The sequence below is a fragment of the Phascolarctos cinereus genome, unplaced genomic scaffold, assembly GCF_003287225.1.
Source record: "Phascolarctos cinereus isolate Bilbo 61053 unplaced genomic scaffold, phaCin_HiC Scaffold_5;HRSCAF=322, whole genome shotgun sequence".
Lineage (NCBI taxonomy): Eukaryota > Metazoa > Chordata > Mammalia > Diprotodontia > Phascolarctidae > Phascolarctos > Phascolarctos cinereus.
In genome coordinates, this window is record NW_027555958.1 from 445093358 (window position 1) to 445110875 (window position 17518).

Below are 17518 nucleotides of genomic sequence, written 5' to 3' on the forward strand. Positions count from 1 at the left end.
TGAGCTGCCCAAACCTTGCATAAAGTAGCCTTTGGCCACTTAGTCATCCAGAAAGAGCCTGGGGGAAGGAGACAGAGCACAGCTTTTCAGCCCTGCTCCCAGCCCCACCACACAGAGACCAATAAAGAGTTGCTGAATTATCTCGACAAAGTACGTAGCATTTAGCAAATACACCTGCCTGGCTCCATGGTTGAGAGGAGAGAACAGGAAATACAGGGACATCTTGTTCCATGGAATTCAAAGCAAGCAGAGTTGTAGATTGAAAATGGACAGTGAGTTGGAAAGTCCAGATACAGCCCAGCATAAAGGAAAGCTTTGGGAGCACTTTAGCATTCCATGCCTCAGTCCTCTAATCAGAACGGAGAGTAGGGTGAGAGAGATAGGAAGGTGTTAAGTAGCTCTCCAGTGCCCCTCCCAGGATAAGCAGTAACCTGAACACTCATCATCGATCCAAACACGCTCCCTTTCCAACAGCATTCCAGTTCATTCAGGGACTTGTCACTCTTTTTTTTTTCCTTAACTGTCTTTATTTTTACTGTTCTTAGGAGGGACTATGAATATGGAGGAGTGGATATTATGAAGTGTTATTACTGTAAAAATATGGGCTTGTCACTCTTAATCTAAAGTCTTGGATTCTTTGGTTTACAAAGACATCTTATCAGGTAAGGAAGCATCTTGTCACTTTAAATGGGGTGGGGTGATTTGATTGATTCACTCAATCACCACAGCACCCCTACAATTTGATGCTAAAAGTAAAAATACTGTGAGCAACATTCCAGCATGAGTGTCTACTTACACAGGGAACCGAGTCATTTATGTCAAGGTTACGTGACCAGTGCTCACTGAAAATACAGCAGGTCAGAAGAAGCAACTTTAGCTAGAGATTGGAGCTAATTTTGAAAGCGTAGACCCACAAATCCTCACGTCCCTAGACAGGACATGGCCGCACCCTGGAGAGGGGTGGAGATGAGAGAGGAGAGCCTGTCATAACCTGCCGGGTAACCACAAACAACATGACATGTCTGCGAGGGTGCTGGTGAGGCTTTCTGTCTTTGGCAAGTGACTAAACATCGCTGCTTAGTGGTTAGAAATGCTTATTGAGTGATTGATAGTGGCTTCAGGCTGGTCTCCCTTCCATTAGAAGAGATTTAAGGAATACCTCTCCACACTCCAGGTTATTAAAAATCATAAAATGCCCGGTAACACGTATCTCTCTAGCCTCACTCTGGAAGGGATGATACATCATCCCCTTAGTGAATGTTCCCCAGGGCTCTGTCCAAAGCCCTCTTCTCCCTGGATGCTACTTCACTTGGTGATCTCATTACCTTCCAAGGATTCAATTATCATCTCTATGCAGATGATTCTCGGTTTTATTTATCTGGCCTTAACCTCATTGCTGACCTCCAATCTTGTTTTTCCAGCTGCTTATTGGACATCTCCAAGTGGATAGATACCCTATTGACCAAAAGTGCCAAATGGGGGCCACCAGACCTCATGCAGTCAGCTAAATTTCCAGAGAACCAGATTAAAATATAATTGGAAAATGTTTAACAAAATAAATAAAAACACAATACAATGCAGATCATAATAATTTGTGGGGTTTTATGTCAGTAAATAACCAGAGTTTCTATTTCAGTTTGACATTACTGCTGTAGACATGTTAAACTCAACGTGTCCAAAACGCAACTTGTTATATTCCCCCCAAACCTTCTCTTCTTCTTAACTTCCCTGTTACTGTTGAAGGTACCACCACTCTCCCACTCAAAAACTAGGTGTTGTCTTCTACCTCTTACTCTGTCTCTCCACCCCCATGTCCAAATGGTGGCCACGTTCTATCATTTCTACCTTTGTAACATCTCTCATATATGTCCCCTTCTCTCCTCTGACGTTGACACTGACCAGTCTGGTCCAGACCACCATCACCTAAAGCCTGGACTATTGCAATAGCTGCTGGTGAGTGGGGGTCTTCCTGACTCAAGTCTCCCCTCTTAATTATTCTAAAGCACAGATCTGACCACATCACCCTCGTACTCAATAAACTTCCGAATCATATATAGAGCCCTCAGTCTTACTCTTAAAGACCTTCCTAATCTGGGCCCTTCCTATGTTTCCAGCCAACGTAGTGCTGTCATTTTGGTCCTCTTTGAGACCAAAGGACAACAACAGGCTGGGGCTGTCTTTTGTCTTACTTTGTATCCCCTAGCACTCATCACAGTGCCAGTAAGCACTTAATAAATGTCTGTTGACTGACTGACAGTAGCTGTCCTGCAGGACTGTTGTGGCAAACTGCTTAGAGGAGTTTTCAAGCTTCCAGCATCTGTCACCCTCCTCACTTCCTTAGCACCCTCCTTTCCTTTCTCTTACTAATTCTTCTTTTTTAAAATTGCTTTGGCAATTGGGGTTAAGTGACTTGCTCAGGGTCACACAGCTAGTAAGTGTCAAGTGTCTGAGGGTAGATTTGAATTCAGTTCCTCCTGACTCCAAGGCTGGAAGCTCTATTGACTTTGACACCTAGCTTCCCCTCTTGCTAACTCTTACTAAATGTCACCAACTACCTCCTGGTCTCATCCTCTTCCACTTTCTCTCCCTCCTCCACCTCTTTTTACCTCTTCCTTATCCCCTTTTTTCTCCTCCCCCTCTTCCTCCCTTCCACCTCTTCTTCTTTTCTTCCCCTCTTCCTCCTCCTCTTCCTCTTCCTCCTCTTCTCCTCCTTCTTATCTCCCCTTTCTCCTCCTCACTTCCTCTTCTCCCCCTTCTCTTCGTCCTTCTTCTCTTCTGGTCCCCTGCCCTGGTCAGATCTCATTTGATCCACTGTGGTCAGTTCTGGGCATGATGGGTTAAGGAAGATTAGGAACTTGGAAAGAGGCCTGAGAAGAGAACTCTGGGTAGGGAGTCCATGACATGTGAGGATCCCTTGAACGAACTGGGCATGTTTAGGTTGCAGAAGAGACTTGGGGTGGGGGTAGGGGTAGGGGAAGGTTTGTTAGGCTGAAATGCTTGAAGGCTTCTGGTGTGGTTCTGTTTGACCCCAGAAGGCAGAGCCAGGAGATGAGGGAAAAAGCTTCAGGGTCCAGCTGAAGTTTGATGTCAGGAAAAACCTTGTGCTAATCGCGCTGTCCCAGAGCGGTGTGGGCTGCCTGAGGGGGTGGTGAGTTACCCTTTCTTGGATCGGACACATTCCTCTTGTGTATTGGCTGGAGCAGATTCCACTGAGGTTCCCCACCCCTCTCCCCCCCTTTCCTCCCCAACCCTATGGGCCTGGAATAGGGTTTCTGTTTAGCAGGTTATGTGGATTCGAGGAAGATTATTTTGGCAGCCCCAAGGAGGATGTGGGTGTGTCCTGGTGACTGAAAGCACCAAAAACAAGCGTGGAGAACCCAGGGAGGGGCTGCCCGAGGGTAGTTTCCTGGGAAGTTTTGAGAAAGGATGGTAGACAGATGGAATCACAAGAAGGGGAAACTGATTCCATGGGAAGAAGGTTGGATAGGTTTGAGGTGACCTCCAAGATGGTTAATCTCTGTGACAAAACTGGCAAGTAGGAAGAAGCATTTATCCAGCCCCTACTATGCGCCAGGCGCTGGGCTAAGTGCTTTTACAAATATGATTTCATTTGATCCTCACAACAACCCGGTGAGGTAGGTACTATTATTAGCCTCATTTTTTACAGTTGAGGAAACTGAGGCAGACAGGGGGTGAGTGACATGGCCAGGGTCACACAAGTAGTAAGTGAGTGAGGCTGGATCTGAACTCAGGTTTTCCTAACTCCAGATCTAGCACTCTATTCAATGAACCACTCAGTTGCCTCTAAGTTAAGGAAATAGGTAGCTTTGGGGGAAGGAAGAAGGGGAATGACTGTTCAGTAACCACAGGGCATAAGGCATTTAGAAACATATATTAAGCAGAAAACCAATCTACTTCCAGGGAGTTGCTTGTATATGGGACAATGTCACAGGGCTTGCCCCTCTTTCCCCTCTACGGACCTTGGGGTTAAGTGGCTTGTCCTGGACTCCTACTTTCCAGATCTAGGGCTGGAAGAGACCTTTAGTCTAACAGAGGAGGAATCTTAGGTCCAGGGAGGAATCTTAGGTCCAGGTAGATTAGGGAGGTGAAGGGACCCCTCACCTAAAATGTCATACAGGCAGCAAGGGACACCCTTAACACCCTTAACACCAGGCCACACTATCTCCTTGCCTGAGGTGGCTCTGGCGGGGCTGTGGTGTACCTGGGCATGGGCCCCTTGAGGACTTAGCAAAAAGCATGCCATGGTCAAGTGATGCTGCTCCTGGCTCCACTGATTTCCCAGCCTCTCTCTCTCGATGTCACCCTCCCCTTCACCCTCCTGGGGGCAGGGACCGAGGGCTGGAGCCCTGCCAAGCCAACTGATTCAGGCACTCAGACAGCCTTTCCTACCCTAGGCTCACTGCCTCATTGGCAGAAAGTGCTTTCACTTTCAGTTCCTAAGAAATGGAAGCTTTTAAACGGAAGTGAGGGATTTGGTGATATTGAACAAGGTCCCAGAGCAGACCTTCCTGGATTTCCCAAAGGCCAGATTGACCCACTGTGAAGCACTTCAGGTAAGAAGAAGGGGAGGCCACGGTAACCCAGGTTGCAGGAGGGAGAGAGAGTGATGGGGCAGATCGTGCTGGTATTGAGGTTTAGAGTTGGGAGAGCTGGTTCAGGGGTGAAAGAATTTACTTAGACCTTCTCTGTAAGTATTGGGAGTTTTATTGATGCAAAAGCAGCGGGCTAGTCCTGGAAAGAGGACTAATAACTTAAAGAGGGACAGGTTCAGTTTTATAACGACGGGATGAGGAAGATGGTTGCTTACAAGATAGTTTTAGAAGTTTTATGGGGGTTAAAGATTAGAGACAGGTCAAGAAAGGATTTTATGACATAGAATGAGGGAGACGAAGGGAATTCTTTATAGTTTACAGGGCATGAGAGCACAGGTTAAAATTTAAAGGACAGAGGGAAGGTAGGCTAAGGGACATAAAAGCAATTCTTTTGGTACCGGTTCACGATAAGAGTGAAAGGACTTTAAAATGCCTTTCAAGTTACAGAATAAACTGGGGTTTCACAAAGTACTGGAAAAGCAACTTTAATATTCTCTTAACCCTTCGGGCACTGTATGTCTTCCGCTTCGTTCCCCATTCAAACACTAGGCAGGAGAAATCTTTCTGGGGGCGTGGGGGGGGAAGGGGGGGAAGGGGGGAAGGGTCGAAGGTCATTATCTTCAGTAACTGCTTCCTGCTGAACAGGGGCGAAGAGTCTATTTCAAGGTCCAAGAATAGGTTGCAAAGGGGTGGTCAGCGTCGGGGTGCAGAATGCGGTGCCAGCTGAGTCCAGGACCAAGAGAGGAAAACCTCTGGGGGAACACCAAGGGTAAGGGCTGTTATAAAAGTGGAACTTCTGCAGGTGAGAAGCCACGAAGCGAACCAGGAAGTTAAACAAACACAGACCAAATATAAAAGCGAGTAAAATGATGGAGGAACGACGACCCAGGAGGAAACAGGGGGAGATATCAGGCCAGAGTGGATGTCTGGCATCCAAGAGGCTGCCTGTGCTCAAAGGGTAAATTCTATGCAAGGTTTTCAGGGAATAAAGGGAGAGCTATGGGGAGTAAGCTAGTATCCTGGGAATGATGATGACACACTCAGCAATTATGTACTCCGCCGCAGAGTTCCCTATTTGAATTAAGGCATCAGACTTCCAATCCCTAACCCTAGGCACAGGGTGAGGTAGGAACAGGAGAAGTGGTTTAAGGTGGGGCCCAGAACAAAGTAGCGCTAGAAAGCATGCAGGCAAGTCCGCAGGTGAAGGGTTTCAATGCATAGTCTTTGATCACTCCTCTGACTGGTCACATCCTGCATCTTATCCCATCTCTCACATCATGCATCCTGCTTGCTCCATCTGCCTCAGTACTCCTGCCTGCCTCACCATCCACCCAAATGCTTTTGAGACAGGGACAAAGGAGCTCTCTCTGCCTGAGTGGGAGTGGGAAGGGGAGTAAAATGAGGCTGAAGCAGCATCCAGGGGATGAGGAGAGTGTGAAACAGGCATCCTTGTTGCATGAGCATCTGTAGGGGGTCGGCTGATAATCTGACAAGCGAGTTCAATAGGCAGAGCCCAAATAGAATGAGCATTAAAATGACATCAGAATAGAGGAAAACAAAGAAAGAAACCAAGAGCCCCATGATGCTATTATTTGCTTTTGGCATACAGGATTATCTGATCTTGTTGTTTCCTCAAAAATTTCCACTCTGATTCCAATTCTTTTAGGAGGATCAGATGCTGTTGAGGACTCAACTCTACACATATAACAACACTTTTGCAGGTAGAAGCTTTCTACCCTTCAGTTCAGTAGTTACATAAATGAATTTCCTTATAAGAGACTGACTTTTATTGACTTTACAATTATCATAAAAGACTTGGGAAGATCCATAAGTAATTAATTCCCAAACAGTACATATCAGTAAATTGTTTATAATAAATTATATTTGTACCACAGGACACACAGAATAAACAGGTATTATTTCCACAAGAGTAGTAAACTTTAAATGAAGTTGACATAATTAATTAATTAATTAATGCATTGATAATTGCATTATTGCAAAAATTTTGCATAAGTTACTTCCCTCTTAGAAAATTGCATTGAAATCTTTCCCCCAAACTGAAGATGTCTCTGATTTTGTTTCAGTAATTAATAGAATAACAGCTAGGTCTCTCAATCAGTTGTACCACTACCCAATTATTCTTACATCATTTTGAAACATTTAAGGACCTTGTCCTATACAGACATATATATCTAGTAACAGGCAGATGACTAGGCCAATACTCATTTGTTAAGTTATTGAAGATGTAGAAAGGAATATAATCTTAGGTTGAATAGCTTAGATCGAAAAGACACATTTTAATATAGTAGCTCAGAGGTATCCCAGACTTAGTTATAACTATTCAACATTGTGTTTGTACCTTTGTTTCACAAATTTGTTTTCCTTTGTCTAATTATTCCCATATCCTTCAGAAAGAATGTTCTATTCCAGGGATTTAATCTTTCACGTGGCTATGCAGGAGTGTTAATTTACCCAACTGTTTGGGATACGGGATGACTGCACATTCAGATTGAAAACAGCAAGATTTCCCATGCTTGCATTGTGCTCACATCTTTTACTGACCATTTGCTTTGATTACAGAAATTTGCCATAAAAAGGAAAGGCAAGGACATGATTAGATAAAACATCACAGTTTTCCAACCATGTAGTATCAAGTCTACCTCATAGCCAGACTCAGGAGTAGTCAGGTGGGAAACATTACTTTTCAAAGGAACACAATGGGGAAACTGAGCCAGGAGGATCCCATCTTAGGCTGAGGCTAAGACTGTCCTCTCAGCTCTTCCAGATGCAGACCTGCACCTGTAACAGTCACATTCTCTCTGAGTAGCTTGTGGCATATCTCTCAGATGGTGGATTATTGACTATTGATTATCGATGGATTTTTATGATCCATCAGACAATTCATAACACAACTCGCTATGGTCCCATGAGTTTTTACCTCAGATGGCAGGTTTCACTAATCAAAAATTTGCCTGGACTCACATCTTAAATGTAAACTTATCCACGTGCAAAAGCCAATCACTAGAGATCATTTCTATATACTATCGAATTCTCATCAAGCCAGATTCCTTGTTTAGGAACTCCATAATTCAAACAAGATCTCTGGCAAATTTGCAAAATTAAGGAGGATCAACAGCGATCCCAAAAAGGGGGCTGCCTTATCCACTCCATGTACCTTTAGAATTTCTATGGGCTGTGTTTTTTGACTAGCCCTGAGGACTGCTCTTTTCCAACACACACACACACACACACACACAACACACACACACACACACACACACACACACGGAGAGTAATCAATTACCAGCTTTAGGTTTTAGCATTAAAACAATAACCAACAATCTTACAATTTTCATAAGTGATAACTAAAGTGTTCTGGCTGTAACACAAACAACAAACTTCAGGTGACAATAATTGCATTTCCAGATCATATAAAAATTGTTGATAGAAGAATGAGCTGGATTACCAAGTGCAGACGCAGACTGGCTGGCTTCTTTACCTTGACCCATCCATCCCCTTTCACTCTCTCCCCTCAGCTGTGTGCTGAAAGATACTTCCTGCCTGTAGCTGCTGCCCTTCCCCCTCCTTCCTTTGGCTAAGTGGGGGAAAGTGAATTTGCAGGTGGGGGAAAGGGTGAAACTCTCTTTTCCTAGTCTGATCTGGGATGAGAGGGGTTAACGGAAAAACTCTAAGGCTGTTTGCAGTCCCCACTGAGATACTCTCTTGACTCAAGGGAAGGGAGTGGAAGAAGGGAGTGACCAGGGTTGTAAGGAGGCTATAACCATCAATCTCAAAACTTCCAGAAACTACTAAGAAGTCTTAGCTGTCCTAACTTTTTCACTTCTATGTCCACCCCTTAAAAACTTAGAGTGGGGGCAGCTAAACGGCACAGTAGATAGAGCTCTGGCCTTGGAGTCAGGAGGACCTGAGTTCAAATCTGGTCTCAGACATTTGAAACTTACTGGCTATATAACCCTGGGCAAATTGCTTAACCCTGATTGCCTTAAAAAACCAGAACAACCTTAGAGTGGGGAATTAAACTTTTCAAACCTACGTTCTCCAGATCAGTGTCTTTCTTCTTCTTCTTCTTCTTCTTCTTCTTCTTCTTCTTCTTCTTCTTCTTCTTCTTCTTCTTCTTCTTCTTCTTCTTCTTTTCTTCTTCTTCTTCTTCTGGCAATAGGGGTTAAATGACTCACCAGCTAGTAAATGTCAAGTGTCTGAGGCCGGATTTGAACCAGTGTCCTTTCTTATGGTACCTGCAGCATGAACCATTGACCCTTTTTCTCTGAAAGCACCTATTTAAGGCTGATCCAAGAACACAACAACCCTAGGAATGAAACTTGGAAAATTCACAGTAGACTTGGACATAATTGTTATCAGTATCAAATTGTTGCAACAAATTAGCTTGCAAAAGGAAATTTAATAGGCCTTCTAAAAATCACATTCAAAAAAATTTTGCAGAACATTTCTTTGTAAAAAGTATTTCCCTTTCTTTAAAAAAAAAAGCTTGCAATTTATCCTGATGTTAAAACAATAATCAGTAAACTTTTTATGAAGTAAATTAGCTGGAAACCTTAAAGATAGGAATTTATCAAAACCAAGTTGGTATAAAATGTCTTTTAAGTATCACAAATCCCCTAAGTGCCATAAAACCAAAATTCTCAATAATCACAAATTCCTAAGTACCAAAAGGTGTTTACTTTGGGAAGTTCAGGTTTTTTTTCTTCCTAAGGCAAGAACATACCCAATTAAATTAGCCTTATCACAATAACAAAGTTTACCAGACACAAAGCTTTCCTTTTCAAGGACTTGGAGACCAAACTTTTTCCAGTTCTAACCCAGAGGAACTTCCCATGGAGTCTGTCTTCGAGGATCTGGTGGCCAGGAGGCCAGGAGAGAAGGGAGATCCCGTAGGAATGAGTATGAAGACAGGGATGTAGAGGGAAGGACATACTTGCAGTTTTCCCAATTTCCTAGTGCTGAGAGAAGTATAAGAATTGACAGAATTGGGCCTATGATTCCAGATAGGGAGTCTGTCCTCTATTTTGTGGAAGGGGTGCCCAGGTCCATGACCTCTAACTGCTGGATTTAGAGCCTGAGAGTTCTGGCTGAGTGTGAGATAGCTATGAGGCTGTCTGACCTAATGGAACCTGAGAAGTCAGCCTTCCTAGGTGCTTGGAGAGCCACCCCAACTGCAGGGTGAGAAAGAGACAGGGAGAGAAAGGAGGCTTACATACCTTCCAGTCTCAGCTGAAGAAGAGCTGTAGTTCCTTGTTTCTTCTTTGAGACTTATCAGATAAGCCTCAAGCATTCCCATCCTCCCAGGAATTTTGAGCTGCATGTACTAGAAAATGAAACCTCAAAAACAGGGTGCAGGGACCCCCCAAAGAAAACCAACCTCAAAGGCCTACAGGGCATGAAGACCCTGAAATGGGGCACAGGGACCCCCAAAGAAAACCAGGCATGAAGGCCCACCTACCCGCCTCCCCAGTGTCCCACAGGGGAGGTGAAAGAACAACATAGGTTAAACCAGGGTTCAGGGGGAATAGAAGTCTGCTCAAGCAGAGCAAGGTGCCTTTTTTGGAGACCAAATTTCTTTTCTTTTTTTTTTGCTAGGCAATGGGGTTAAGTGACTTGCCCAAGGTCACACATCTAGTAAGTGTTATGTGTCTGAGGTCGAATTTGAACTCAGGTCCTCCCGAATCTGGGGCCGGTGCTCTGTCCACTGTGCCACCTAGCTGCCCGATCAAATTTCTTACTAAGCGTGTCTTGTTTAGAAATCCCTTTTACAAATCATTTTTCTAGATTACAATGAGGTCAGTCTGTGTTACAATGGAATACTAGGCGCTTTTCTTTAAGATCTCTTTCCCCGAATTTCCCATCCTAACAGTCTCCTAGCAGCCTCTCCCTTGTCTTAGCGTCCCAAGACACTGGACAGGAAAAATATGTGACTGACCCAGTACAAGGGCATCCCTTTATAGGGGAGTCAACAATCCGACCAACCGCCCAGAGGTCAGTGGTGCGTCAGATGCCGCTGGCACTCCAGGGGTCTCTTACCTAGGGAGACAGTAGGAGCAGAAAACATCTGGGGAAGAGAACAAAGAAAAGGGCGCTTACCTGTTATCTCAGTGGCCAGGAGATCAGCAGAGTCCAATTAATATTTGGATTCCTGGGTTTTGACACCATTTTATGTTGAGATTTAGAGTTGGGAGAGCAGGTTCAGGTGTGAAAGAATTCACTTAGACCTTCTCTGTCAGTACTGGGAGCTTTATTGATGCAAAAGCAGCGGGCTAGCCCTGGAAAGAGGGCAACTTAAAGAGGGACGGGGACAGTTTTATAAGGACAGGATGAGGAAGATGGTTGCTTACGAGATAGTTTTAGAAGTTTTATGGGGCATCCTCAGAGAAAGAACTGATGGTGTCTGAATACAAATTGAAACATACTTTTTTTAACTTATTTTTCTTGAGGTTTTTTTTGTCTGTGTTTTCTTTTACAACATGACTCATACGTATATATTTTGCATGACTGCACATGTACAACCTATATCACATTACTTGCCTTCTCAATGTGGGGGGAGGGAAGGGAGAGAATTTGGAACTCAAAGTTTTAAAAATGAATGTCAAAAATTGTTTTTACATGTAACTGGGGAAAAATAAAATACTAAATTAAAAAAAGTTTTATGGGGATTAAAAATTAGAGACAGGTCAAGAAAGGATTTTATGACATAGGATGAGGGAGACAAGGGAATTCTTTATGGTTTGCAGGGCATGAGGGCTCAGGTTAAACTTTTTTTGGGGGGGCAGTTGGGGTTAAGTGACTCCCCCAGGGTTATAAAGCTAGTAAGTGTCAAGTGTTTGGTCTGAGACTGGATTTGAACTCAGGTCCTTCTGACTTCATGGCTGGTGCTCTATCCAAGCACAGGTTAAAAATTAAAGGACAGGGGGAACATAAGCTAAGGGACATAAAAGCAATTCTTTTGGTACCAGTTCAAGATAAGAGTGAAAGGACGTTAAGATGCCTTTCAAGTTACAGAATAAACTGGGGTTTCACAAAGTACTGGAAAAGCAATTTTAATATTCTCTTAACCGTTAGGGCACTATATGTCTTCTACTTCACCAGGCCTCCCGGAGGAAGGAGAGGGAGAGACTGAGCAGGGACCACAGCCAGGCTTCCGTGGCTCACGGTCAGACCTGCATTTTAGAAAAATCACTTTGGTGGCTGAGTGGAGGATGGCCTGGGGTGGAGAGAGATTTGAGACAGGGACACCCCCCCCCCATGGGTACTTGCCATAGTCTAGGAGTGAGGTGATGATGGGAGCCTGCTCTAGGCCAGTGACAGGGTCAGAGGAGAGAAGGGAGGAAGGGACAGTGCCCCAAATGACAGCCCACCTCTTTGGTTTTTTTTCCTTTTTTTTTCAAACTAGGCAATGGGGTTAAGTGACTTGCCCAGGATCACACAGCTAATATTATGTGTCTGAGGCTGGATTTGAACTCAGGTACTCCTGACTTCAGGACCGGTGCTCTATCCATTGCGCCACCTAACTGCCCCCAGCCCACCTCTTTGGAGGCTGTTATCCGCAATCTCACCTAGCCCTAGCTGAGCTGCCTAAGAAAAGTCTCATGAGGCAACAAGGTCACAAACCAGGCACAGAGGAACCAGATAACAGTGATGGGAAACCTCAGTTATCCAGATACCCACTGGAGCTCTCAATCTAAGGTTATTGACTTGCCTCCATGATCCTTTTGTCCTTCAAAAGGTGACAGGGCCAGCAAGGGGAATCTCATTGTGATCTGATTCTTACTAACAGGACGGGGAAATGGCATCTGACCTGCACAACAGGTTTTGGGAGAGCAGATTGCAGAAGGGTCAGAGGAACAGACTTCCCAAGGAAAGGCAGCCCAGCAGGGATGGGAGACCCCTGAAATAATCAAATTCTGAGGAAACAAAGAGAAACAATTCAAATGGGGAGGAAAAATGAGATTTACCTGAAAAGGCCAATGTGTGGTTGCATAGGGAACTCATTAACCAATTTAGGTTTTTAAAAGAAAGGTACATGGGGGCAGCTAGGTGGCACACTGGATAGAGCACTGGCCCTGAAGTCAGGAGGACCTGAGTTCAAATCCGACCTCAGACCAAACAGTTGACACTTACTAGCTGTGTGACCCTGGGTGAGTCACTTAACCCCAAATGCCTAAAAAAAGGTAAAAAAAAAAAGAAATGTACAGAAGTTGGAAACAAAGCCAGGTAACAAAAGATGAGTGGAGGAATGAAAGAATGAATGAACTAATGAATGGGAAAAATGAATGGATAGAAGGATAAAGGAATGAGTGAATGAATGAATAAATAAATGAAGCATTGAGTAAATTAAATATATAATATCTACTAAGAACAGTGCTAAGTGGTGAGGATGCAACAGAAAAGCAAGATGGTCCCTGTTCTCAAAGAGTGCCCATTCTAACTGGAGGTGGAGAGACAACCTCCCCCCTCCTCACATACACACATCTATGAAGTTTCAGCTTTAAGTCCTGTGGAAAGTCCCCATGGTCCTTAGGGGCTCAGTAGAAAGGCAGATTTCTTTAGCATCTTCTGTGTCACTTCCTTTGTTAAAGCCACAGTCATTTTTGATGTTGAATCACTGTATCAGTACCGAGAACTTCTTGAGATTTTCAGTTGCTGTGGCTGCTGAAGAGCTGGGGATCTGTAGCACCAACAGAAGCTGTTCTTATCTCCAAAAAGGCTGCTTCCCTGGACAATGACCGCTGGTGGGGGGTGAGCTTGGTTGGAAACGGGGTAATCCGGGAGGTACTGCTGTTCCCAGGGCTCTTTATATCAGGGTCTGAGGGGAGGTGGCAATTAAGGTGGTGGCAGGGTTTAGAAAGTGTGGAATATGCCTCTTGTCTCACCTTTAGAGCACCTTCCGCTAGGCTGACTTTTTTCCACAAGTGGTGGCATTTGGTGAGCCATTGGTATCATTGCTGCTGGGTATAGCAGACCCCTTTTCTGCAGTGGGAGTTGTTCCCCGGGTGATGACTTGGGGGGTTAGTGGTCTGGAGAGCTCAACACTGCTGTTTTGGGGGTTTGGGGATTTCCTTGCCCATCAGAAGCAGTTGGTCAGTGACAAATCACTTTTCTGGTTTTTGGAGACTTCCCTGGAGTTTTATCCCCAGAAAGTATAATGATTAAGAGGGAGAAAACCCAAACCTCCCCTCTTTGGGAAAATACCCCCTCCATGACATTGGGTCCTCGTGAGCCCCTTGTGGAAGGAAAAGAATCTTAGGCCACCAGTCACACTTATGATTGCATCAGCCATCACAGATGAGGCCAGAGGAAGGGGAAAAAAATCCCCTCAGCAACACTTACTTGCTGTGCTCCTCTAACCTCACAGGGTCTGCCCCCTTCCTGGTTCTGTGGCTTCAGTCTTCTGAAGAGGAAGCCGCCCTCAGAGAGCACATCCTCCCTGTCTTCTTTCCACAGGATGTCAGATCTAGAGAGGAAGATGGTTGAGGACAACCTTGTCGAGACCTTTAAAAAGAATAAATTGGAAATATCCAAGGCCATAAATACCCCTTCTCCTTTCCTGGAGATACTGCGAGACCACTCTGTTATCTCTGAGGAAATGTACCAAGTGAGTACCCTCCACCACCTGGCTCATGGCACTGTCCACTACCACATCAAACTTACACATTCAATCAATAAACCAATGTTTATTAAGTGCCTACTGTGTGCCAGGCACTATGACAAGTGCTAGGGATGGATGGAAATACAAAGAATGAAATGATCCCTACTTGACATTTTGATGGGGGAGACCAGAAGTATATATAAAACTATGGGTAGTAGAAGTATACTAAGTGAATAAATACAAACACATATCAGGTGGTTTGGGAGGGAGGGCACTGGCAATTGAGAGGGTATGAGGAAAAGCTTCATGAAAGAGGCAGTGGTTGGGCCCTGCAATCATCTCCTCTCTCTCTCTCCCTCCCCCTTTTCCTCTCCCTCTCTTTCCTCCCCTCTTCAATCCCCTCCCCCTCTCTTTCTCTCTGTCTCTTTCTTTCTCTCCCCCTCCTCCACACACATCCAATCTGTTGCCAAGTCTTTGGATTCCACCTCCTAAACATCTCCCTCCTCTGCACTCACACAGGCACCAACCTGGTTCAGGTCCTCTTCACCTCAAGCCTGAACTACTGCAGAACGTTCCTAGTTGATCTCCTTGCCCCACTGACTGTGAAAACAAAGTAAACAGGAACTGTGGGGAGAGAAGGCAGGAATCTCTGGTAATAATTGCTACAAAGTGAGAGGCTCCTTCATAGCAATATAAGCCAGCATTTGCAGAACACTGAAGGTTTGCCCAGCACTTTCCATATGTTGCCTTCGTTGAGCCTCCCAAAAGTCCTAGAAGAAGTGGCTATTATTATCCCCTTTTTATGAATGAGGTGACTGAGGCTGAGAAAGATTGAGTGACTTGCCCAGAGTCACACAGGTCATAAGGCTCTGAGACAGGATTGGAGTGACTCCAAGGATCTTTCCACTATCCTAAGGTGTAGTAAGAGGGGAATCCAGATATGAGAGGGGTGGTCAGGGAAAGAGGTCCAGAGCTTCCCAACCACCACTGGCTTGAAAGAGAGGAGGAGGGAAGAGTTCAAAATGATCCCAAGCATGGAAGCTGAGGATAGTCTCAAGATTCTACACCATGGTGGGAAGTCCCTTTCTGGAACCACAGAATGATCTGATAACCATGACAGTAACTCTCTCTTCTCAACAATTCTTAGTGTGCTCAAAAGAAGTACCAAAAATTGGTGCCTATATGCAAGGGGTCCATATGTACATACAGCATCCTCATGCAGCTGGAGAAGAAATTCAGCTCCAAGATCCTGGCAGCCTTGTTTCATCCCACCAACCTGCAGGAATACCCACTACTAGTCCAAATCCAAAAGCAATTCAGAGATGGTAAGGGGAACCTGGAACCAGGGGGGATGTTGGGAGAGGAGCTCCTATGGGTTCAGGGAGACAGAAAGAGACATCTTCTATTGTCTCCCACTGGCATTCTCAGGGCATAGATGATTGGGTCTGGCTCTGTTGGAGGACTTCTGCACAGGAGTGTCCTTTCCTATGGTCACAAGGAGAGGTGTCTGCTCCTGTCTCCCACTGGCATTTCCAGGCTGGTCGCTCTGGGGGACTCCCAACTACCACACAAAGGAGCTGGCCCATCTTATGGTTGCAGGCACCTCAGCAGCTCCATCCATAGCTGCATCTAGGGCCTAGACAGTGGGCTCTGAAAAAGATGTGAAGAGTCAGGGAAGTGTCTGTCCCTCTGCATCTGCCTCTTCTCTGACTGAAGCTTTCTTTTTGCTCTCTAGAGCCTCTAGATGAATCAACATCAGAAGTCAACATGGGGTCTCCTCTCCAGAGAAGCAGCCTGGATGAGAGTGCATGGATTATAAGCACTCCTCAAAGCTCTGTCCAAGGTACTCAGCTTTTAGGGGACCTCCCACCTCTGCTCAGGACTCTCTTACACAAATCTTTCTTGATTTACCCACTCTTCTCCTTTGTTGTCTCTCCCTATTGTGCCCAGGTCTCCCCTTTGCCCCTCATGCCACATCATGTCTTCATCCTATCCACCTGTGCATATCACATCCCCCCATTGGCTGTGTGTCAGGTCCCTGAGGGCAGTCCCTTTAGCTTTTCATCTTTGTAATCATTATAATATCACAGGAAGTCAAATGGATAATTCGGATTACATAAAATTAAAACATTTTTGCACAAACAAAATCAACGCAGCCAAAATTAGAAGGAAAGCAGGAAACTGGGGGAAATTTTTTATAACAAGATTCTCTGATAAAGGTCTCATTTCTCAAATATATAGGGAACTGAGACAAATTTATAGAAATAAGAGCCATTCCTCAGTTGATAAATGGTAAAGGGATACAAATAGGCAGTTTTCAGAAGTAATCAAAGCTATCATATGTTATACGTAACAACTGAAACAGAAATAACAGCTTACATTTTTGAGGCACTTTAAGGTTTGAAGAATACTTACAGATATTGTTTCAACTGAGCCAGAACAGATAAGGAAACTGAGCAATCTTAGAGATGTGAATTGCCTTGCCCAGGATCACACAGCAAGGATGCTTCTGACATAGGAGTGCTGATTCTGAAATCAGAGCATCTAAATAAATGAGTTTATTCTCCTAAAATTCTTAAGTGGGCCCATGAGCCCAGGCTGATTCTCACAGTTGTTCTCAGACCATCAATGTAGGGTTGTGGGGGGAGACAGTTATATGGAAAAAATTCCGTGGTTTCAAAATAACCAGTGATTTTATTCAATCACTTTTGTTTTCTTTTTAAAAATTAATTTATTTTGATTTATCAACAATCACTTCCATATGCAAATCACTTTTGTTTTCAAAGAAGCGTCAAGGAATAAATACCTTGTCTCTATAGTAGAATTATACCCTGTATAGGACAATCTTGCCCATATTTGTCTCAAAAATTAAGCCATCCATGCCTTCCCGATGGCTGGTTACCCAGAAAGTCATGAGAGGCTGAATTCCCTAACAAATCTAGGCTCACTGAGTCAACAGGTAGGCACAGTAGATAAAGTGCCAGGCTTGAAGTCAGGAAGACCTGAGTTCAAATCTGGCCTCAGACACTCACTAGCTGCGTGTCATTGAGCAAGTCACAACCTCTGTCTGCCTTAGTTTCCTCATCTATATATTAGAAATTATGATAGCATTTGTCTCCTGGGGTTGTTATGAACATCAATGGGATAATGCTTCTAAAGAACTTAGTTAGCATAGAGCCTGGCACACAGTAAGAGCTATATAAATGTTAGCTATTATTATTCCTGGGAAAATCCTATAACTGGCATATTAAAGAGATGGTTTGTGAAGAGCTAGAAAAGGAAGAAG

General features: G+C 44.4%; 1 protein-coding gene and 1 long non-coding RNA gene across 2 annotated transcripts in view; one reads left to right on the forward strand and one right to left on the reverse strand.

The window, feature by feature from the left end:
- Positions 1-4709: 4709 nt before the first annotated feature.
- Positions 4710-8758, reverse strand: LOC144457851 (uncharacterized). The gene is made up of 2 exons (XR_013487407.1): positions 8080-8758; positions 4710-6099 (listed from the first exon to the last, which is right to left on the reverse strand). It is a non-coding gene; the product is annotated as an uncharacterized LOC144457851 (long non-coding RNA).
- Positions 8759-13222: 4464 nt separating this feature from the next.
- LOC110200199 (nuclear body protein SP140-like protein) overlaps positions 13223-17518 on the forward strand; it is a 60649-nt gene continuing 56353 nt past the window's right edge. The window contains 4 exon segments of the mRNA XM_020975422.2: positions 13223-13382; positions 14088-14238; positions 15380-15557; positions 15968-16075. Of these exon segments, the coding sequence (XP_020831081.2) occupies positions 13366-13382; positions 14088-14238; positions 15380-15557; positions 15968-16075 (454 nt within the window). The 5' untranslated portion in view covers positions 13223-13365.